Source organism: Strongyloides ratti, assembly GCF_001040885.1.
Source record: "Strongyloides ratti genome assembly S_ratti_ED321, chromosome : X".
Classification (NCBI taxonomy): domain Eukaryota; kingdom Metazoa; phylum Nematoda; class Chromadorea; order Rhabditida; family Strongyloididae; genus Strongyloides; species Strongyloides ratti.
Genome location: NC_037309.1, coordinates 1,702,201 through 1,726,801, shown reverse-complemented (window position 1 = coordinate 1,726,801; position 24,601 = coordinate 1,702,201). Strand labels below are relative to the sequence as shown.

The 24,601-nt window shown below is 17.5% G+C and overlaps 4 protein-coding genes across 4 annotated transcripts; 2 read left to right on the top strand and 2 right to left on the bottom strand.

Moving 5' to 3' along the window:
* Positions 1-6,348: 6,348 nt before the first annotated feature.
* SRAE_X000036800 (Hypothetical protein) lies at positions 6,349-7,585 on the bottom strand (the record flags this gene model as incomplete). The annotated part of the gene is made up of 4 exons (XM_024644705.1): positions 6,349-6,792; positions 6,912-7,250; positions 7,309-7,368; positions 7,421-7,585. The coding sequence occupies 4 exons, from the start codon at positions 7,583-7,585 to the stop codon at positions 6,349-6,351; spliced, it is 1,008 nt and encodes a 335-aa protein (XP_024510237.1).
* Positions 7,586-13,354: 5,769 nt separating this feature from the next.
* On the top strand, positions 13,355-13,621 carry SRAE_X000036700 (Hypothetical protein; the record flags this gene model as incomplete). Its single annotated transcript, XM_024644704.1, has 2 exons — positions 13,355-13,534; positions 13,586-13,621. 2 exons carry the CDS (start codon positions 13,355-13,357, stop codon positions 13,619-13,621), a joined length of 216 nt encoding a protein of 71 aa, XP_024510236.1.
* A 1,535-nt stretch (positions 13,622-15,156) lies between these two features.
* On the top strand, positions 15,157-18,575 carry SRAE_X000036600 (Sterol-sensing domain and Patched family-containing protein; the record flags this gene model as incomplete). Its single annotated transcript, XM_024644703.1, has 5 exons — positions 15,157-15,444; positions 15,659-16,586; positions 16,642-17,049; positions 17,095-18,254; positions 18,369-18,575. The coding sequence occupies 5 exons, from the start codon at positions 15,157-15,159 to the stop codon at positions 18,573-18,575; spliced, it is 2,991 nt and encodes a 996-aa protein (XP_024510235.1).
* Positions 18,576-19,458: 883 nt separating this feature from the next.
* Positions 19,459-22,819, bottom strand: SRAE_X000036500 (Hypothetical protein; the record flags this gene model as incomplete). The annotated part of the gene is made up of 3 exons (XM_024644702.1): positions 19,459-19,838; positions 19,883-21,725; positions 22,811-22,819. The coding sequence occupies 3 exons, from the start codon at positions 22,817-22,819 to the stop codon at positions 19,459-19,461; spliced, it is 2,232 nt and encodes a 743-aa protein (XP_024510234.1).
* Positions 22,820-24,601: the final 1,782 nt, after the last annotated feature.

Below are 24,601 nucleotides of genomic sequence, written 5' to 3'. Positions count from 1 at the left end.
AATATGGTATGTTATCATGAATTTATTTAATATTAACATGAAATAGTTTTTATGAAATTACAAATTATTTTATTAATTTATTACTAATGAAAATATAATTATTTTTATTAAAGTTTAAAGTACCATATTTATATATAATATTATATTTACTTTTTTTATTTACTTAAAATTTAAAATATTTAAAATTAACAAAGGTATTAAACTTTAATATAAAGTCATAAAATTATCAAAAGCATATAAAATTTAAAATTTAATATAAATAATTATACCATATGTATATTAAAATATATATATTAAAAAATAATAATTTCCTCAAATTTAATTAGATAAAAATTTGATAATATTAAAAAAAAATAAATAAATTGGTTATTATTAATCTTATAAAAATGATTTAAAAGACTATTAATAATAAGATTAATATTAATTTTAATGCTTATAATAAAAAAATAAACCTTTATCAATATTATATATTAAAAGATAAGCAATTTTTTACCATCAATGTCATACAACAAGACATAATTAACTATTTATAATTTCATCAATTGTCCCATTAACAGCCTGATTTTTATCACAAAGAGGGTTGAAGTGGGAGTGGCAATGGATGATGTTAGTTTATACATAAGTTAAAATAAGGATACTTAATTTTCAGTTCACTTTAGTTTTCTCAGTTTGTATCGAAATATTTTATTTTCATAGGCAAAAAAATTTTTATACTATGTGAAAAATAAAGATTCTTATTTTAAAGGTGTGGTCGTCGCCATTATATCGACTGAAGTGATATATGGCACGTACACCATCTTCAAAATTTTTATCTTAAATTTTCATACAGTTACAAAAAATTTATAAGTAAGTTATTTTTGTTAATGATAAAATTATGATATTTATTTTTTAAAAAAAAATTTTTTTTTTAAGTTATTTTATTTCAAAACTCTTGTATAATTTTCAATGTCTTTTAAATCAAAATATTTAAATTTTGATAAATTTAATGAATAACAAAAAGTTAATTATTTTATGTAATAAAATTTCTTCTTTTTTTAAATGTTAAAAAATTTTTTTATTGATAAGATTATTAGGAAGTTAAAATATTTGAAACATTATAATGTTAATAAAATGATAAAGCTATGAAAATTCATAAAAATGTTATAGTACATTTAAAGATAATAGATAAAAAAACATTTGTTCAATAATTTAAAAATAAAAAAAAAATTCAAAATAAAGATTATTTTTTTTAAAAATGAATACAAAAAAAATATTTTAGTATAAATATTTTGACTGTTAATTGTAATGTGAGTTCAAATTAAAATAAATGTCCCTTTGATAAGATCTTTTTGATTTCTTCACAGTATAGCATTATAAATAAAACATCTATTATATTAATACTTGTAACATTTGAAATTCTAAGCAATTATCTAACATAACAAAAGATAAATAATAAAATTTTTTATTCATGTACTTTTTGTGAATATAAAAAAAAATATAAACAAATTATAAATTTTATAAAATATAAGTATAACTTAAATATTTTTTATAATGAGTATTACTTTTTAAAATGAAATATTTCTTATTTTATAACTTTTTAGAGTTTATAAATTTTTTTAAACTGTACAATAAATCTTATTTATATGTTGTTAAATAAATATATCAAATACCATTTATCAATTTAAAAAAACATATTTGGCAGTTTTAAGATTAAAAATATATATTGAAAATGGATATAAAAAAAAATTTGTAATTTATAAAAACTAAATTTTACTATAAATTTTTATATTATATAAATACTTTTTAAAGTATTCTTATTTTGTCTATAAATTAAAATAAATAAAAACTCTGTATTAAAATTAAAAGTTATATTTTCCATTTATATGTATATATATATATCCATCTTTTTTAAAATTACAAAAATAAGTTTTAGACATATATTATTTCTTCATCTCTTTTCTGTGCAAAAATTGAATGAAAATTATTTAAATAATTTGAAGCTTAATAAGTTGCAGCTTATTATTATAATATAATAACTAAAATTATAATAATTTAAAATTTTCTGTTAAATTAATGAAAAAGAAAACAACATAGCAATGTATTTCATACTATTTAAATTGTTTAGTTATTTTCATCACAATTTATTAATAAAATTTGCACAGAAAAAATATCATAACAAAGTATAAATCATTTTTGAAGTAATAAAAATACGTCATAAAAATTTGACTTTTACAGGCATATTAATTAAAATTTAAAAACTTTTAATAATTTAAATTTTATATATATTATAATTTTTAATAAACCAATAAAAATTTTGTGATATCTCAAAAATAATTATGCTATATTACTGTATAAAACATAGTTATCTTCTATTTAAAATATTTTTGTTATTAAAATTAATTACATAAATAGATTAACCAAAATATTTTTTTATATTATTGAATATAATTAACTGTTGTTTATATTCTTTCAACCATAGTATTTTTAATAAAATTTACATAATATTTTACAAAAGGTAATAATTTATCAATCATTTTTCTAAAATACTTCAATACTTCATATTTTTTTATTTGTTATTTGATAATAATTTATACTTAAGTAAAAAAATGTAATTTAAAATATGTTTCTATTAATAATATGATGATATAAAGAATCAGTTAACCTTAATTTATTGAATTATTAAAAATTTGAACTTTTGATAAAAAAAATAATTAAAAATTTACTCATTTTTTCTGTTTAACAAAAATAATAACAATTAAAGAAAAAGATTAGAAGAATTATTATATATTTAAAAATATGTATACTTTTTGAATTTTTATATTTACAAAAGCATTGTTAATATTAGTATGAAATAATATGTTATATATCAAAGTTCAAATTCATTCATTTTTGAACACTAATTTTATCATACAAAAAATAAAAAATTATCTTGCAAATATTAATAACAATTGTCTATTTATATTGTTGATGATTTAAAGAGTTTATAGTAAATTTTTATGATATATTTTAAGCCAATACTTACTGTTATTGATATAATTATTTCAAATTTTAAATAAATATATTAATAAATTTTCTTTTTATATCAAAATTATTATAAAACATTAATATATTTCAATAAAACATTGGAGTCCAATAAAAATATGCTTTATCCATGTTTCTTTTTGTTTGTAAAAATATTAATTAAAACTTACATTTTATTAAAATAATATAATTTTATATAAAAATTTTAATAATCTTTTATTTAAAAAATAGTACTTATTTTAATTATAGTTATTTAATGTTTATCACTTGAACTTGTTTTATATATTTTATGTACATTTTATATATTAATTTTTTATTACAGTATATAATAAAAGTTTTTTTTTTATGAAACCATGGATTTTTAATTTGTAAAATTACAAAAATATAAATTATGAGTTGGAAAAAAAAAAATTTTGACGTATAGCTTTTTTTCTAATTGCTATTTAATTAAAATTCCATTTCAAAAACTTGATTATTTTATTAATCACATTTAACCCATAAGGAACATCATAAACAAATTTTTTCATTGTATAAACAAAAAAAATAATTTATTTAAAAATTAGTTATCATTAACATATATTTTTGTAATAAAACTATTTTTGTTTAAAAAATTTGTTTGATAATGAAAATAAACTTTTAAAATAAATTTTAAAAAATTTTTTATTGTGTAATTATCTTAAAAATAAGGTAATTTGCATATAATTTACTAAAAATATATTTAGAAAAAAAAAAAAATTGTTATCAATTGTAGTATGATGTAAATAAAAAAAAGGTGTAATCAGAAGTTTGATAATTCATAAAAATAGCAAATCTTTTTTATATTTTTTATTTATAACTTATATAAAAATTAAAAAAAAAAAACATGTTTTACTGAAACAAACAATCAATTTGTATATTAAATTGTATTGAATATAAAAATTTTTTCGTTAACAATCATTACCCTTTTAAGTACTAATTTTGTTATTTTAATTCACAAGAATTACAAAAGAGAACGGAATATATAATATTGAAATTGCAAAAGTAAACTTCAAAATTGAAATGCAAATAAAAAATTATTTTTACTAAGTGAAATTTTTATTCTTAGAATTGTATCTCACATAAAAGATGATTTGGGGATCTAAAAGTAAATTATTTTTTTTAATTATAATTTTTATTTTATAAATAATATACTATATAATTTTATCTTCTTTTCTAGAACATAAATTTAATCTGTAATTATTCTACAAATAAAGTGCAAAATAATTAACAATTTAATAATATTTTTTGGTTTATACATATATACAAAAATTAAATAATTTTTTATTTTTAAATTATATTTATAAAAAAAGGTAATATTATTGTTGAAGTAATTATTACTAATATTATATAAAAAAAAATGTTTAAACAATAAAATTTTGTTGATAAAAATAATTTCCTTTTTTGAAGATTAATCTATTTTCTATACAATAGAAAATAAATATTAAAAGTTATTTTATTTAATTTTAATTATCTTTATCTATTATTTGTGAAAACTATCTTTTCAAAATAAACTTTAATCTTTAAATTATCCCTTGATATTATGCAAAATAATATAATGAAGTATTAAAAATCCAATGTCATATAATTTATAAGATTACATATGATAATACAGATAATAAAAGTAAAAAATTTTAAAGTTATTTCTTTTTTAAATATAACATTCTTTTTTCAATATTATTGAGGGATTGTAGAATATTCTTATTACTGTGAAAAAAAAAATTTAAGTTTTTATAGTTTTAAAAAATTTAATAAATTTAATTCTGTAATGTTTTTTGTTGAATTATTAAAATAAAATCATAGAATAATTATTAAATATTTCTCTGAATTAATAAAAGTAGTTTTATGTTTGAATGAATTTAATATTTGTTGAAAAAATAATTAAAACATGATTATTTAAGTATTAAACATAATATTATAATTAGATTAATAAATGTTTTTTAATTTAAATTAATTAAATTAAGATACTCAAAAAAATTTTCTTTTTTTTCAACTCATAGAGAAAATATTGAATAATGTCACTTTAGCATTAAATTTTAACTTTGCGGGTTGTTAACATTTAGAAAAGTTAAACTTTTTCACATTGATATATATATATAAATATATATATATATATGACTTTTCTTTATAAAATTTTATAATTTCTTTTAGATAAAAATTTTCAATGTTAAAGTGTATTTAACTTTTCTTTATTTTACATTTTAAGTTTAACAATTTAACTTATTATAAATTCCTCCAAAAACATTAAATTACGGTAAATATTTTTATACTATCTTTAAAAGTATAAAATGGAAAATTTAATTAAGTTAAAATATCTCTTAAACATTATTTTTGTTTAAAAAGTGTATGCTAGAAGGTATTTTTAATTAGTTTTATACATGTTTATACTATAATGTTAATTAAAATTATTTGAAAAATAAAAAAAATATGTAATATTGATAAATTGTATGAAAATTTAAAACAAGACAACTTTAACTATGTTACTTTTGATAAAAAAAAAAGTTGTTTAATTACAAACTTTTTTAATGTATTTTAAACAATAATTAATAAATAATCCATTTAACATATTTTATTTTATCTTTAATTAAAGCACATAAAAGCAATTTTTTCTTTAAATTATTTTGTTTGTTTATCAATGACTTTTTAGTTTCTTTTTTATCAATGATAAATACTAATCAAAATAAAAATTTTTTTTTTGATTATTTTCATGGATACATTTTACTACAAAAAAATTATTAATTAATTTTATGTAACAGAAATTTATTCATATCTTTATAAAAAACATGTTATAATTAAAAAAAAATTAAAGACACTTTTAAAGTGTTGACAAATATAAATTTTAAAAAGTTAACATATATTTCATTATATGATAAAAAAAAATAAATTGTTTTTTTTGCGTTATTTAATAAAAAAATTACAAACGCATAAGAAGGGTATAAAGTATAAAAACAACTACTTAAGAATATAGTAAAATTATAACTTTTTTTTTATATCAATTAATAATTGTACTATTTCATTTAACATATTGATATATTGATATAAAATCAACAAAAAAATATTCGTAAATGTAAAGAAATCTGCAGAATATGATAAAATGTATTGTAGTTGCGAGGTTCAAAAGAATTCTATTTAAAATAAAATTGAAAATGACACTAAGAGTATATTGAATCAGCAGATGTATAATCGTTCTGCACCAATTTTCATCCTTCAATAACAATGTTTTTCATTTCATATCACAAGAAAAAACTATAAGCTACTACTTTTTTTTTGTTTTTTATTTGAAACAATTTAAATAAAAAAAAAAATTGAATTGTTATAATAAAACAATGTTTTTTAACATGATAAAATTTCATCAATTGATTTACCTTCACTTTTTCCTTTTTGCCATTGTTCATAAAATGGACTTTCTTTAAAAATACGTATTTTACGTTTGATACCAGATGGTGTATCCATATAAACATTATCTTCTGACTTTGACATTGATTCAAAATCATCTCCATATTTTTCTAACATTGTAACACAAAATTTAACATCCCTTGGTAAAAGTTTATGAGTTCTTTGACGGCCTGAACCACTATGATTTAATTGTAATTTTGAGTATGATTTATTTTCAGCTGATCCTAAAGCAGTTTGTACAATTTTTGAAACACTTTCAAAAAATGAATTTCCAGATGGAGTGGCGCGAGATGGAGAACCTGATTTGTCTGCTTGAGGGCTTGTTGATCCAGTACTTTGATTGGCATTATTAAAATCAATACCACTATCAACAGATGCCTTCTAAAATAAAAAAATATTAAAGTTATAATTTATAATTATATATAATTTAATTTAATAGTAATTATTTTTTTTTTTATAAAATAATTACATAAAACCTAAAATTTTATTATTTTTCCTACCATTCCTTTATCATCAACTTTTGTACTAACATCAACAGTAAGTGGACTTTCAACAATTTCTTTTTTTGATTCATCAACCTTTTTAGTTGTTTCAGGTATATTACTTTCAACTTTATTAACTTTTTTCTTTACTTCAATATTTTCAACAACTTTTTTTTCAACCTTTTTTTCAACTTTTTTTTCATTTTTCTTTCCCTTTTCTACATTTACTTCAGTTTTTTGTTCTGGTTTAGCTTTTACTTTAAGATCTGATTTTTTAACAACTTGTTCTTTTTTTTGTTCATTATTAATTTTCTTATTTTGTTGTACTTTAACATGTTCTTCTTTTTTTTCTGGAACCTAAAAAAAAAGGATATATATAAAAGTAATACACAACCAGATAATATATATATGTTACCTTTTCAATATCTTTATTAACTTCTTTTGGTACATTATAAAAAGTATTTTGTTTAGCAACCTAAAAAAAATAAAACATATATTATAAAATACCAAAAAAAAAATTAACTTACCGCAGCAAAATCAATTACAATTCCAGTATTTTTTGAACTATAAGTTGTTTTTTTCCATTCCTTACAATAAAACATGGCTTTTTTAGCAGATTTTTTCTTATGACTTTTATTTTGATAAGCATGTTTTGTAATATGATTTCTTTTAACACTTTTAGCTGAACGCATTTTGTTAGTTTTTTTATGAGTAAAATCTATAAAAAGGATAAAGATATATTTAATAATAATGTCAATATTGAAAATAAAGTAGTAATCGGGAAATATATGTCTACTATTTCAACTTATATGTTATTGCCTTAAAATTTCTCTTAAAATATAAGAAAAATTTTTAAAACTTTATAAATAATATAATGTTTTTTTTAAAGTATATAGACAAAAATAAAATTATATATAAACAATTATAACAAATAGTATTATTATAATTATAAGAAAAAAAAAGAAATTCAAATAGGAATATGATATTTTTATTAAAAAAAAAAAGTATTTCAATATACTGATATAAACATGTATGGCAGAGTAAGAAGGAAATGAAAAAAAAAACTTAATTTATCTTTAATTCATTAGTTTCAACATACGCATAGATATAAACATGAAACAAATATAAATAACACGAAATTCCAATAACAAAAGATTTAATCTTTTTTTTTTCTTCAAACTACTTACAAACAAAACATATTTTTCATTCCCATGTGATATTTTGTCACTAGTATATAAATAAACGACATACATGATTTGTTTGAAACGACCTTTATATCTATTGAATAAAAGTGAGTATATATTTAAATATTTAAATATTAATAGTATATGAAATAGTAAAAAAATTTTAATTTATTAAAATGAATATAACGAAATAATTTTTTATGCTTCTTTAAACACTCAGTAGTCTTTTTAATTCTAAATATAATGAAAAAAAAGTTCAAAAAAGTTATTGTATGAAAAAAAAAAAAATCTTTTTTTTATATCAAATATTTAAAATTACTACTATTTTTTGAAAATAAAACAATGAGTAATGTTTGTATTATCAAAATATATATTATATACTCCTGGCAATATTTAGTTATATAGATAGATTAAATTTTATTTTGTTAATATTACAATTTATGGATTGAAATAGCATCTATATCATTTTTTTTATTACAAACAAAATATATTAACAATGAAAATATTATTAATCACTAGAAGTAAAATATTTGAAAATTTTAAGTTTTTTTAATTTATAAGAAAAATCATAAATTTGAATAAATATTAGAATTTACTTAAATTCTCAAAATTATATAATCTATTTAACCTTCTACATTTGTATATTTTCATTCAACACATTTTCAAAAGACCTTATAGAACAAAAGAAATATTATTTTGGCGAAAAAAAAAACGAGTTTTTATTTATCTTTTACAATATATGCTTAATATAACAATGTTATCGTGTTATAATATTTAAAATTTAACATTTATTATTGAATGAAAATTTTTTTATATCTTTATTCTATTTATGTATATATCATTGAATAAAATATAATAACTTTAGTATATTTTAAAAAAAAAATAAATATGGTATTTTACTATTTATAAATTGAATCAAATAAAATCATATTTTTAGAAACATGAAATAAAAAAATTTATAGTAAATAATAAAAATGTTTTATATCTAAAAAAAATAGTAACAAAAACAAAAAAAATAAAATAAAATAGATGAATAGGAATAGGGAATAAAGAAATATTTATATATTTATTATACAAATGCCTAATTATTAAGAATTTAAACATCAAGTATGTTTTAAAGAAAACGTACTTTTAACATTATATATTTTTTTACATTAAAATATATGGCAGAAAAATAAATGTTAAGGATATTTTACTCTTTTTAAATATATTATTTTAAAATTTAACTAAATACATGTAGTGAATTTTTACTATTACATATACAAAAAAAAACCTTATAAAATAAAAATATTTTAAAATATGTTTTATAATATGATAGAGTAAACACACAGACACACATATATATATAATTATAAATATAACAAGGAAATATTTTTTTTTACAATATTTTAAGGTAATAAGAAGTAAAATTATGTATTTATTTTTTTGTTAATCAAAAGTAACCTTTCATCTTTAAATAATAAATATATAATTTTATACCTTTTTATTTACAAATAATAGTAATGATAAAGAAGAATTTAAAATGAAGGCAAATAAATGTTCAAAAATTATATGAAGATAATAAAAATCGTAATGGTTATTAATTATTTTTAAATAAACATAATTTTTTTTTATGTTGCAGTGATAAATATGTTTAGATATAACTAATGTTTCAAACATCAATGGCAGTTTTAGGAAAATAAATAGTTGATAAATATACAAATAAAGTAATATATATTAAAATAAAAAAAAAATATTTTGATATAAAAATTAAATAATAAATATATAATACATTACTTTTAAATTACTAATCGTAGTAATAATTTTTTAGTTTGTCATTTTTTTTAAATTTTTTCATTTAGAAATATATAGTTACATAAAATACTTATATAAAAAAATCAAAGATTAAAAGAATTTTAATAAACGTCCAGATCATATATATATATATTTGTTACATGCGCATCAAAAAATAAAAGTGATGAAATATGCTCTTCTAATATCAATAGATAATAATGTTAAGAAATATAAAGATTGTTAAAAATTAACAATGAAATAGAAATAAAAGTAATTTTATTTAAACGATATTCTCTTAAAATTGAAGAACAAAGATAAGTAAGCTCTTTATTCTTTTTCGACAATAATACATATTAAAAAGTTAGGAAATAAAAATATATTAGAAATAAAAAACCTTTGGATAATGATCCCTAAAAATTTATTTCATTTTCTTATCTTTTATTTTCAGTTTAAAAAATTTTTTAACTTATGATATAAATTAAAAACAATCCCACGCAGAAAAATCTTTAATTTTAACAAGTATTATAAAAGTATTGTTATATATAAAAATAATCGTTCCTTAATATATATTTACATTTTACCACATAATATTGCTTTTCACAAATGACACTAAGTTATTATTTAAATATATAAATATAAACACATTATAGGAAATATGCAAAGCTAAAAAAATATATGAAAAAAAAATAATATATATATATATATACGTAAAATTTGACACAAAAATATATTAATATTCACATGCGTCTTACCAAGATCTATTGAAGCTTTAAAATTGTTATGTTACTTTCTATTTTTCCCATATGACACATTTTTTATCATTTGAATATGAAAACAAAATTACTAATGTTATATTATAAAGAGGTAATATATTAGTAAAAAATATAATTTTTTATCAAAATATTTAACCTTTTTTCATTAATATTTTTTTAAATACGATAATTTATGAGAGAAAAATAATAATATAGGATGCTTTAAACAATTTGATATGCATAAAATCAATTTTGAAGAATATAATTATACATATTATTAATAATATATCTTAATAATAATAATAAGAATAAATAACTATTTATTTAAGTATATATAACGGTAAAAATTATAAAAAAAAAATCATATCAAATGTTTTAAAAATTATAAAATAAAAAAAATTATTAAGAGAATAAATTAAATTTATATATGATTAGAAAATGAATAAATAAAATATTAACTGTGTCATTTTTAATTATTAAAAGAAAAATGAAATTAATTGTTAATTTTTACCTATTTAACTACACAAAGTACAAATTTTTATGTAACTTAAATTTTAATTTTTATGTCAATTCTTTTTAAATAATTGTATTATCACAAATAAAGTTTTTTTTTTAAATTTTTCTATATGTATGTATAGAGAATTTATTAAACAAATTTTGCGCATCACTTACTTAATATTTTTAGAAGATTTAAAACAAATTATGCTACCTCTTTTTTTAATCTTAAAAATTATTATGTTCTTTTAAAAAATTTTTATCACAATGTTTTATGTAAATTTAAAGTCATATTGAATTAAAATTGTAAAGTTTTTATAACAAAACTAGAAATATATAGAATCAATTTTATAATATTAAATGTAAAAATTTTACACCTGTAACTTTTTGTCTTAATCAAATATTGTACCACTTGTAATAATATTTACTTTTTTTTTTTTAATTTTTGGCAAATATATATTAGATTTAATCATATATTAGATATTTACTTGATATCTTAATATTAATTTTTCTTTTATTTAATGATTATTCTTTAAATTTTTTATTTTTAGATTACCCTTTTCTATAAATTATCCATCTTTAACAAACCCTCAAAATTTTTATCATCTCTTTCTTTGGAAACATTAATATTATTACTTAACATATTTTAAATTAATTTTATACTTCTTTATTTTATAAGATCTTTTAAAAATTCTTTACATATACTGATAAATATTCTACATATATGTATATTTAAGAGAAAATATGTAATAAAGACAAAATAATATATGAATCATTTTACATTGATATACCAAGCAATTGTAAGAAAAGAATATCAGAAGAATACCTAATAGTTTTATATACAAGTCATTTTTAATATTAATGTAAATAAAATTAATTTATGTTAATTATTTTCTTTAATAAAATTATATATATTGGATAAAATTAATTTAATTGAAGGAGGACATTTTTGCAAAAAAAAAAAAATAATTAATAATGATTTTCTTTATATATCACTTTTTAAAAAAAAATTTATTTTTTGATATTACAAAATTTTTTTTTTCACCATTGTTTTATCAATACACTTAAAAAAATATATTTTTTTAACTAATATTTAATGAAAAAAGGCAGAATTTTAAAGATTGATTTTTAATCTTTTTTTTAAAAAAGAAATTTAATGTATATGGTAAATTAAAAAATAACATTAAATATATAAATGATCAAAAATGTTTCTTTTTAAAAAAAATATTAATATTAAATTATCTATATAAAAAAATATTTATATTTAAACAACAATAAAATAATGATGGTTAAACATGATATTATTAAGGAAATAGATTTTTTTTTTTTGTAATTTAAATATAAAAAAATTTTTGTACATTCGTATTCCTGTATAATAAATTATTCATGATTGCAAGAAAGAATAAACAAACAAAAAATGACAAATTTTTTGAACAAAATTACTATTTAAATCATTTTAAAAATTTTTTTTATATCTTAAAAAATTCTAATTTTAATTAGAAGTAAAATTACAAAAACGAAAATATTACATAAAATATTACATTATGTATATTCATAAAAAAATATTATATGGAAATAAAAATTTTTTTTGATCTTCAAATAAAATCATTATAATGTCCATTCTAAAACATCTTAAAATTCATCTTAATTTAAAAATAAAATTATATCATGTTATCCTTTTAATTATATTATATTAACTAACACAAATTTAAATATATTAAATTGTCAAAATTTGCTTAAAAAGAATAAATTAAATTTAAACATAAGATAAAAATATATATTTTATTAATATTTATTCATGTTGTCTTGGATGATTTTTAAAAAAAAAAAAAAGATTATCACTTTCTAATGTTTTGTTTCAAAATAGGGCAAAAAAAAATTTATGGTTTAGTTAAACTTATTCAAAACATCAAATAATATATTCTATTTTATATTACTTTATTTTTTTTTATAGATTTTTTAATTTATTAATTAGTAATGACTTCCATAATAATGTGCCTAAACTGATGTGTTATTAAATTGTAACTTTAAAAAGGGTGGTGCCAACTTTTTGTATGGTAATTGTTACTTTATTATAAATAGAATTTTTACATTTTCTCATGAACTTCATATTATATCTTATATTTTCTTTTTACAAAATATTTTAAATATTTTATTTTTAGATTTACTACATTTCATTAAAGCAATGTTTTGTAAGAAGGCTAATAATATGAATATTTTAATTATTTCTATTTTTATTATATTATCATCTTCCATAATGGCATATTCTTATGGACAAAGAAATGATGTTAATTATTTTTATCGTGAACCAAAATGGTCAAATTTACATCCATCTGGTGGATCATTAGTTTCTGGAAGAGGACACTTTAAACCTGGATTTAGAAGTACTTTATCAGATTACAAATCTTATCTGGATGATCCTTTTTTAATTACAAAGGTAAATTTATATAAGATATTAATAAAAATGTGTAACCATTTTTTTTTTTAGAAAAGCGGCTTTGAAAATTATCCATATATGTATTAAATTTATATAATTATACAATAATTAGTAAAAAGAAAAAAAAAACCAAATTTAAAGTCAAATTTATTTCACAAGTTGGTCAGCAAAAGCCATTTGAAGTATTTTCATAAATAACATTATTTTAAAATTTTTGTCACTGGGATATTTTTATGAGTATATAATGTAGTAATGTTTTCTCAATAAAAGTTGATTTAATATTATTTTAAGTGAAACTCTCATTGATATTTTCATGTTTACACTTTTATATCAAGAAATTATTTGATATTTTTATTTCTCTTTTTTTATAAGCAATTTTAAATGACGAATAATTTTAAAAATTATTAATTAATATAGCTTAAATGAATCAATATAAAAACTTTTTTTTTTTATAATTTACATATAATAAAATATTTATTCTTAATATTTTTATAAAGTTATTTTATTATTTAGTTAACAAATATTATATACTTAATTTAGCAACAAACTACATTTGATATTTTACCATATCATTATATAATTAAAAAATGTCTTTATGCAAAACAAAATGTAATAATGCTTAAGGTTATTGGTTATTATTTTATCATATAAAAAGTTTAATATGATATATGTTGTATCATATTAAAGATGACCTTTAAAAAGCAAGAAAAAAAAGTAGTAAAACGAAACAGCTATATCAAGGACATGATATATATTTAATAGGTGTATTATAATTTGTCTAGTCAATACTTTTGCTACTTTAATTTTACCTCTTGGCATAAAATAAAGTTAAACTATAAACTATAAGTTCAAATAAATAATAATCAAATATTTATAAAAATATATATGGTGATTTTTTAATTGACAATATAAAAAAAATTTACATTGTAATTAACTTAATTAATAGTTTGACGTCATATTTTTTTTTTTAATATAAGTGACATTCTAAGATAGAAATAAGTATGGAAGTAATAAAAACAGGAATTACAATAAATAATTATCATATCTCGCTCATTCGTGAACCTTTGCCATCTTACCACTGCACCCACGTCAACAACTTTAAAATTTTTGTGTAACACGTTTTATAGATATATTATTTTTGTGACGTATAAATAACCACATTCAAATATTAATATAAGATTATTTGTAAAAATTTTTTTTTGTTTATTAATGAATATAATATATTCTTCCTCCGGAAACATCAACTTATTTTTATGTAATAGTTAACTCACTCCCCTATAAAAAGACAAGTATTTTTTTTTTCAATCATTTTTGTATGTGGCAAGTTTCCTGATCTATTTTATATTTTAAATTTTAGTATTAACTAAAATATATAATATATAACAAAAGAAATAGATATTTAAAAGTTATTTTCCTTCTTTTAATATTACTGCTTAAATTTACCAAATAATACTATACTCTATCTTAATATATAAGGTAACAATTATAAATTATTTTTTTTTTTTTTTGATAATATATACTTTAATAAACTATTATTTGATATTTTTATTATTATTAAAAAAAAATATTTTATTTTGCAAATAAATTTTTTAATTTTATTTATAGAAATTTTTCATAATACTATGGAAAATTTGCAATATTTAAAAGCGTTATCAATATCTAAAGAAAATGAAAATTGTATTGATAGTACCTCATCAAATACATCAATAGAATGTCAAACTTCTGCAGATAGTAAATCATCTAATTCAGATATTACATTTGTTCCATCATCCTATGAAGGATCAATCAATTCATCTCAAGAATCTATTAAAAATTATATTATTACTGCAACATGGTTTGATAAATTTTTAAACAAAACAAATTATAAGATAGGTCTTTTGGTAGCTGATTATCCTAAAACAATATTATTTGTAAGTTTTAATGAAACAATTAAAAAAAATTATTTTTTTTTAAATATTATTTAAAAATATTAAATCTTTTTTATGACTTTTAATTATATTTATTGCAATTATAATAAAAAATCATTTTATTTGACCTAAATATTTATATATTAATAAATAATGATAAAATTTTATATATAAAAATTTTAACTGTAAAACTATTTTATTAAAACTTTTCTTATAGATAACATTATTTTTTACATTTATATGTTCTGTTAAAATTATATTTACACCACAAAAAGATGATCTCAGAACAGGATATACTCCACTTGATTCAAAATCTTTAATAGAAATGACAAGATATACAGAATTTTACCATACTTCTGGAGAACCACTTAATTTAGGTGTATTTTTAATTGCTAAAGATGGTATGTCAATGCATAGGATGGCACAATTAAATGAAAGTATTGAACTTATTGATAATATTGGTAATGATTTTTATATAACAACAAATAATAATATTTCAAAAAATTTTTTTCAATTTTGTTCTGATTTTTGTTTATTTAATGAACCAATTAGACAATTTAGAAATGGTCTTATAATGAAAAATATATCTAGTAAAATTTTTGATACAAGAATTAATTTAACATTTCCATTTATAACAATGATGGGTGCTACACTTGATTTAAGTCCAAATTTTTTTGGTGTAACAATAAATAATAATAATGATCATGATAGTATAACAAATATTAAAAATTTAAGTTTAATTATTTTACAATTTCGTGCTGATCAATCATCTGAAATGACAAGAGATGATATTATGAAATGGGAAAGAAATGTATGTAAATATATTAATACTCAATATCAAGGTAATTATGTTGAAGCAAAATGTTTAGCATTAACACTAGTTGGTGATGAAGTTGTCAAAACAGGAATGACATTGTTTCCGTTTATATCAGTTGGATTTGTAATAATGTCAATTTTTTCAATTATAACAGTTTTTATGTCTGGATATTATTTTAATCAATGGAGTAAACATAAATTATCAATGGCATTAATGGCATGTATATGTCCACTTCTTGCAACATCAACTGCATTAGGTATTTTATTTTGGTTTGGTTTTAGATTTGGTTCAATATTATGTGTTACACCATTTTTAGTAATGGCTATTGGTAATATTATAAATATATATATATTTATAAATAATAATTAATTAATTAATTATAGGTGTTGATGATGCATATTTAATGATTCATTCATGGCAACGTATATGTATTCAAAGAAATAAAGCATATATAACTAAAAAAACTCAATATACAAAAGAATATTTTTCATTACGTAATCGTATTGGTGAAGTATTAGTTGATGTTGGTCCATCTATAACAATAACATCATTAACAAATATCTTAGCATTTGCTGTTGGTGCATACTCTCCAACACCTGAAATACAACTTTTTTGTATTGCAAATGTTGTCGCAATATTTTTTGATTATTTTTATCAAATAACAATGTTTTTAAGTATTATTGTTATAGGAGGACAATATGAAATAAAAATAGAGGAAAAAAAAAAAAACTTAATGTTTAAAGAAAATATTTGGCTAAAAGATAGATTAAAAAATTTTATGAAGTCTTATTGTAAATGGTTGTCTAATCCATTCACATCATTTTTAATCTTTCTAGTTATGATTTTTTATCTTTCATGGTCTTTTCAATCAGCAATGACAATAAAAGTTCAATTAACACCAGATAAGCTTTTTCTTAAAGATTCAATTATTCATGATATTAATAAATTACGTGATGATATAGTTGTACCAAATTATTTAGTTATGAAAGTTTTTATAAATAATGCATCAAATCTTGATGATTCAGTAAAATTAAATCATTTAAATGAAATGGTTACAGAATTAGAAACAATGAAAGGATGTTTAGGATCAATGTATTCTAAATATTGGATAAGATCATATGATGAATTTTTAAACACAATGAAAGAAGAAGAAAATGAAATAGATGAAGAAATAGTTGAAAAAAATATGACAACAGAATCATTAAATATATCAATTTATAGTAAAGAAAAAATAAGTAAATTTCTTAATTGGCCAGAATACAATTATTGGGGTGGATTTTTAAGATTTAATGAAACAACAAAATTATTAGATAGATTTTTTATAACAATAGCATTTCATGGTAAAGAATTTACTGAATGGGATTATAAATTAGAAATATTAAGAAAATGGAGAAATATTGTTGAGAAGTATAGTGATCTTGATGGATCAGTATATTTTGAAGATGCACCATTTTTAGATCAAATAGATACAATTGTACCTGCAATGGTATCATCTTCATTTTTTACATTATTATGTATGGCTATTGTATGTATAATATTTATGAAAAATTTTTTTACAATGATTGTTGCAACAATATCAATATTATCAATATGTATAGGAGTTTTTGGTTTTCTAGCAATATGGGGAATTGATTTGGATCCTATTTCAATGGCAACAACAATTATGTCAATTGGTTTTAGTGTTGATTTTCCAGCACATATAAGTTATCATTATTATCGTGCTGGTGTTGAAAGTAATTATAAATTATCTGTTGAACATAGAATATTAGAATCATTAGTAGCAATTGGTTTTCCATTATTACAATGTGGTATATCAACAATATTATTTGTTACATGCCTTCTTTTTATTGATACATATATGTCACAAGTTTTTGTTAAAACAATGATTTTAGTTGTTACATTAGGGTTATTACATGGATTAATAATTGTACCATCATTTTTATGTTTATTATCAAATATAAATGATTTCCTTTTCTCTAATTTTAGTACAATACAGGTAATTTTAAAATAATAATTTATATAAAAATAATTTAAAAATAAAAATATATTGATATTATCATTATAATTTATAATTTAAATAACTAATGACTTTAAAAAATTATAATTTTAGGTATCTAATGTAAAGGACAAAACTACAATAAATAATTTTTTTAGAAATTTGTTATTAAACAAACGTTTTTTACAAAAAAAAAATAATGATACATTTTCTAATGTAGAAACATTAAGTAAAAATGATATAATGCCTTCAATTAATGGTAACGGGAAAATATATGATAACAATGGAAAAATTTCAGTTTTAATTAGTAACTATCAGTAGAATTAAAATTTCAATTATCTGCAAATATACTTCAATTTAGAATAATTTTTTTTTCTAATTTATGTTCCTTTTTTTTGTAAATCTTTGTTTTCAATTTCATGGATATTAAACAAATTTCAATGAAATAATTGATATATTTGTAATTATATAATATTGTATTTCATTTTATGAAACATTTTTGAAATAAAAATTATTGTTATAATATATATTTTATATCATGTGACAATGCTTATTTTAAATCTTTTCTTTTATTTACAATATAATTGCAAATAAAAGAATATTTTTAATTTCTATTATTTGACTATTACGCTAACGTTTTATAAATTTAAATTTAAAAAAAAAAAAATTCAACCTTTGTATTATATTTTAATAGAAATAAAAAAAGCCATCTTAAATAGATAAAATGTGAATTTATATAAGTATTTTCTTGGTTAAAAAAGAAGAACATGTTTACATTGTGTCAAATGTAATTATCATTTAAAAATAATCATAAAACATAAAATATAACTTTTAAAATGTGTTTAAAATTAAATTTATATTAATTGTAAATAAAATGAATAAAAAAAATTTATTTAACAAAGCACAAAAATATTTTACCACTATAATTTTATGAAATAATTTTAAAAAGCAATAAAATGTTTATATAATAAGAATATTTCATACATTTAAAAAAAAAAATTTACATGTAACAATATACAATACAACATTTATAATATAAAAAAAAATCTTATTTTAACAATAATATCAATATGCCAAGGAATATATAATAAATATATTAAAATAATAAGTAGAATTTTAAAAATTTATACTCATATTGATATAATTATATCATATGAGTATAAAAAAAATAAAGATAAAAAGTTTGGCAAATTGTATTATAATATTAAAGTTTATAAAATGATGTCCATAAATTGCAAGTACCAATATTTTTAACTGATGAACATTCGTATGTTGCTTGGTATGGAATAAAACCTACTAAAGAATTTGCTACAAAATCACGCAAATATTCATTTGGGATATGACAATAAAGAGATAATATTTCATCGAAGAATTTTTTATTTTGTTTTTGTTTAATTGTTTTATTAATATTTTTTTGATATCCACTATTTGTTAACATATCATTTTCTTCATTTTGAATTGTTTTATATGATACATAGGCAATTTGAATAGCAGCAACATATCTAATAGATTCTTCAATTTCTATATCAGTAATATGTTGAATATAAGTTAAATCAATAAGACGATCTTTCATACATTTTGTAACTATAATAATAAATATATTTATATATAAATAAATATAAACTAACCTGGACCATAATGTTTTCCTATTTTTGGTATTAATTTATTACTTGTATATAATTGATTATCAACGTGTGTAAATAACTTACTTAATTCAAAAGCTATTTTTGCATTAAAAAGATTATTTTTAGCATACATATTATCATATTCATCTTTTAATAATAATAATGCTGATGTTGGAATCATTAATGTATTCGTAATTGGACAATAATAAATTCTATTTGCCGAAATTTTTTGATGAACATACATATACTCATCAACAGATTGTTTTTTATATAATGATTCTTGTTTTTTAAATAATGAAAATTCATGAAGTTTATAAATAATATTATTAAATTCATCATCATCATTAATTATTAACATTTCATGATATTTATTAAGATGATCATCATTAAATACCCATCTTGGTGCACCCATTAATATACGAATATTTTGTATTTTATGAACAATTAATTTTTTATCATCTAATGTAAAATTATTTATTGATGATGCAACAATTTCTAATGCTTCTGTTGTATATTCAACATGATCTTCGGCAATTTCTTCTAATATTTCTAATTCATAATTAGTCAATTCGTTATTATATATTTTTAATGTCAAAAGTGGTAAAGTATTAGCAATTAATCTTGTACAATCTATTTCTGTTGTAAAACCAGGCATTTCCATCCTTTTAACAATAAATTTATATAAAATGTAATTTCCAAATGTCACTTGATTGATAGAATTTGTTGAAAAAAGGATTTCTAATCGATCAAAAAAGTCAACATCTTTTACAATAAAGTGAAATGAATTATTTTTAACATGAGCCATACTATCTAAATTTCCGGATGTAATTCTTAAAAAGTAATCTTCAAAATTAATAAAATTCCATCTTTTTTTTGCTGTATTAATATCTATTAAAATATTTTTATTTGTAATAGAATTTGATGGTTTATATAATAATTGATCAATATTTAAAATTTCATTAGCTGCTACATTAATAAATGTTTTATTACCAACACCAAATGTTTCTAATAATTCAATTATTTTTTTTAAATTTTCTTCTTTTTGTGATTGATCAAAATATTCATAAACAGGTGAAATTTTATATAAAGTTTTGATTGATGTTATCATTTCATCATTATTATTAATATTATCAGCATATACCAATTTACTGCTAAATAATATATTAACATCAAAAATTCTTTCTAAAATTCCAATAGTATCAGTAATAACATTTCTTTTATAAACATGGTTTTTTAAAATTGGTTCATCACTAAGATAAAAAGAAATATCTGTTGCACGGTGAATAGAGTTAAGACTTTGCTTGATATGTTTAACTTTATTATCAGGTATCAATGTTTGTTTAAGACATCTATCAAAGATTAAACGAACTGTCTTCTTTAATGGTATATCTTTACTTTTATTTTCATGCAAATATTTCTTAAGCATATTTGTTGTATTCCTCCAAAATCCATCATCACCATATATTTTACATTTAAAATCAGAAATAGGATGACATATATTATCATATTGTGGTGTTTTAAAATTATTAGATAAAAAAAATTTTTCATTATCATCATATGATGTTTTTATTTTTGTTAGATGATTTTTTATATGAAATTGAAATGGATGAAGAACGTATATTGTAAAATATGCAATAATTATTGAAAAAATTAATAATGCAACAAAAATTTGAATACCAAAAATAAAATAAGATGATTTTTGTTTATTTTTGGTTAGAAATTTTTGAAATTCTTTCTTCTTTTCATCTTCAATTTTTTCATGTAATTTTGAGTATGGAATATTACTTGAAATATCAATGACAAGGTTATTGCGCCCCATCACATATAAAATATTATAGATTGAAAGCTATAATAAAGTAAAAATGATTTAAAAATAAAGAAATAAAAATAATATTATATATTTATATAAGAGTAAATAAAAAAGTGATAACAAATATATATGTATATATAAAAATATATATATATATATATTATTAAAGATATTTATAGAAAAAATACTTTGACCGCAAAATGGTCATTATAAAATGATAAGTAAATGATTATGCGTTTTTAATAGAAGGAAATTAAAAGGTGCTGTATATTTTATGTATGATAAATATCAAATATGCTTATTGCATTACTACATTCTTATCAATTCTTAATCCTAAAATATTGATAAAAATAATATGACTAAGAACATTTACATATACATATATTTACAAAAAAAAAATTACTATTTTATTAATTTATTTGAGGAAAAAATCATGGAACAACATAATTATTACATGTTACTTTATAGTACATACAAATGAAATAAAATGTAAGTAGTAAAAATTAATTAACATTTTGATTTAATAGTAAATATTAAGACATGCATTTATTATAATATATTTTATTACAAAATAATAATATTAAAGATATGGTAAGAGATAAGATATTATAATATTATTAGACATCAATAGGGATAGCTGATAATATGCCAGACTATCTTTGATTTTAAAATATTTTAATCTAATAAATGTATGATAATCAATTTATTTATATTTCATTAATTTAAAAAAAAATTATTTATTAAAATTATCAGCTTTTTAAGTTATTTAATACATTTTTTTTCAATCTATCAATATATTTTATAAAACAAAGAAAAAAAAATAGTAAAATATGTAATAAATGATTTTATATAAATATATAATTATTGTATAGTTTTTTGTAACGAAAAAAAATTTTTTATAACTACTACAGTAAAATATTTTTTTAATGAATAAAAATAAAAAAAAAAAAAGATATTTAACATAAAAATGATTTTAGATTAAGATAAAATCATTATGTAAACAATAAATTGCGTACATTATATTTTACAAAAAGAGCACTCCCAATTATGCAATACTTATAAATACATAAAATATTTTAAACATTATTTTTTATATAGTTGTTATTTTTTTCCTCACTTACCAATATCATGAATCATATGTTAGGATAAAAGAATATGACATTTAATGATTATTAAATGTAATAAAAAGTTTTATTTAAATTTATATTATTGCCATCAATAATCATAATTTTTTTTTTTTTAATTTTGGATATTAAAAAAATAAAAATATATTTATCATATATTAAAATAACAATAAGTTCATTAACTATACATATGATTAAGTTATACTAAAAAATTTTTAAAATAAATATATACATATATTTATATATATTTAAATTTTATATTTTAAAGGTGTGAGTGAATTTTGCTAAAAATTTTTGCTTATCCAACAGTCATATTAAAATTGAAATGTATGAGAAATTGAAATGAAGGAAAATTATTTTAATTTCAAATTTTATTTTACTTTCCATCATTATAATTATCATATTTATTCTTTGTAATAGTACAATACCACTTCTAACATTTATTTTTTCAAATTAAATATTTTACTTTTTCTAAAAAAAAGGCACTTAAAATAAAATAATTAATGTATAAATTAAAATGATTACTTTATTTGTTGTTAAATTGTACCTGTTAAATATATTATAAATATATTTTATTTCTATTATTTGTATGTAAAAAAAAAAAAAATTTTATTAAACATTATAAATTATCCATCTTTTACAAACATTTTAGCTTATCATTAAGGAAATAAGAAAGAAATTTTTTACCAAATCAAGAATATTATTGTCTGTTGAAAATTAAATAATCTTTTAAGGCAATATTTTGTTGTTTTTTTTTTTCTAAATGACACAAATCATAAATGTACATATTTAAATATGTTGTATGTTTAAGCATAAGCACATAGAATTTTTATGCAAAATTAAAATTGTGATAATAAATATATATATTTATATATGTGTAAAAAACTATAATATTGTATAGCAAGCATTTAACCATATAAAGTATAATGCAATATTTTTGTTGTATAAAGTTATAATTAACTTTAAAAAGAATATTAAATTTTTCTTATTTAACTATGTATTGAATAAGTAAAAATATCCTTGATTATTGTCTTTATTTTAATTTTCTTTTATTTTAAATATGCTATTAGAATAGAGTATATTTTAATAAACTTGATAGCAACCTTCTTATTTCCTTTATATATATATATATTTTATTTAGATTTATACACAAAATTGTTTAGCATTTTTAACAATAAAAAATGAATCAACTTTTACCATAAATTTTAAAAAATCTTAATTTTTGTATGATAATTTTTAATATTTTAATCTTATCTTATAATTTTTTTTTATTATCTTTTTATTTATAATATATAAAAATTATATAAAACAAAACAAAATTAAATGAATAAATATTTCTTATTGTTTTAAACGAATAAAATATTTATAATATAATATTAATTACTACCATTAAATTACTGATAAATTACATTAAATCATACTAACATTAGAGTCAGTTACTTGTTATCAATTTTCCTACATACAACTAAAATTTATATTTTATATTGAAATGACAATCAATATAATGATACGAGAATGTTAGCTACACAAATACATTTTTCAATTTAATTTACTTTCTCAGTAAATAATATTCTTTTTTTTTGAATTACTTAGCATAAATTATATATTAAAAAAACAGCTTTTTTATGTATATTTTTTAATTTTAAGTTTTATTGCTTTAAGTATTTAGACAAAAATATTTATTTATTTAATATATTTCAAAAACTTTAATATATGTGATATATCAAAATATAAATTTTATTTAAAGTGTCTAATAACAAAAAGTAACAATTATTTTTAAAAGTGCAA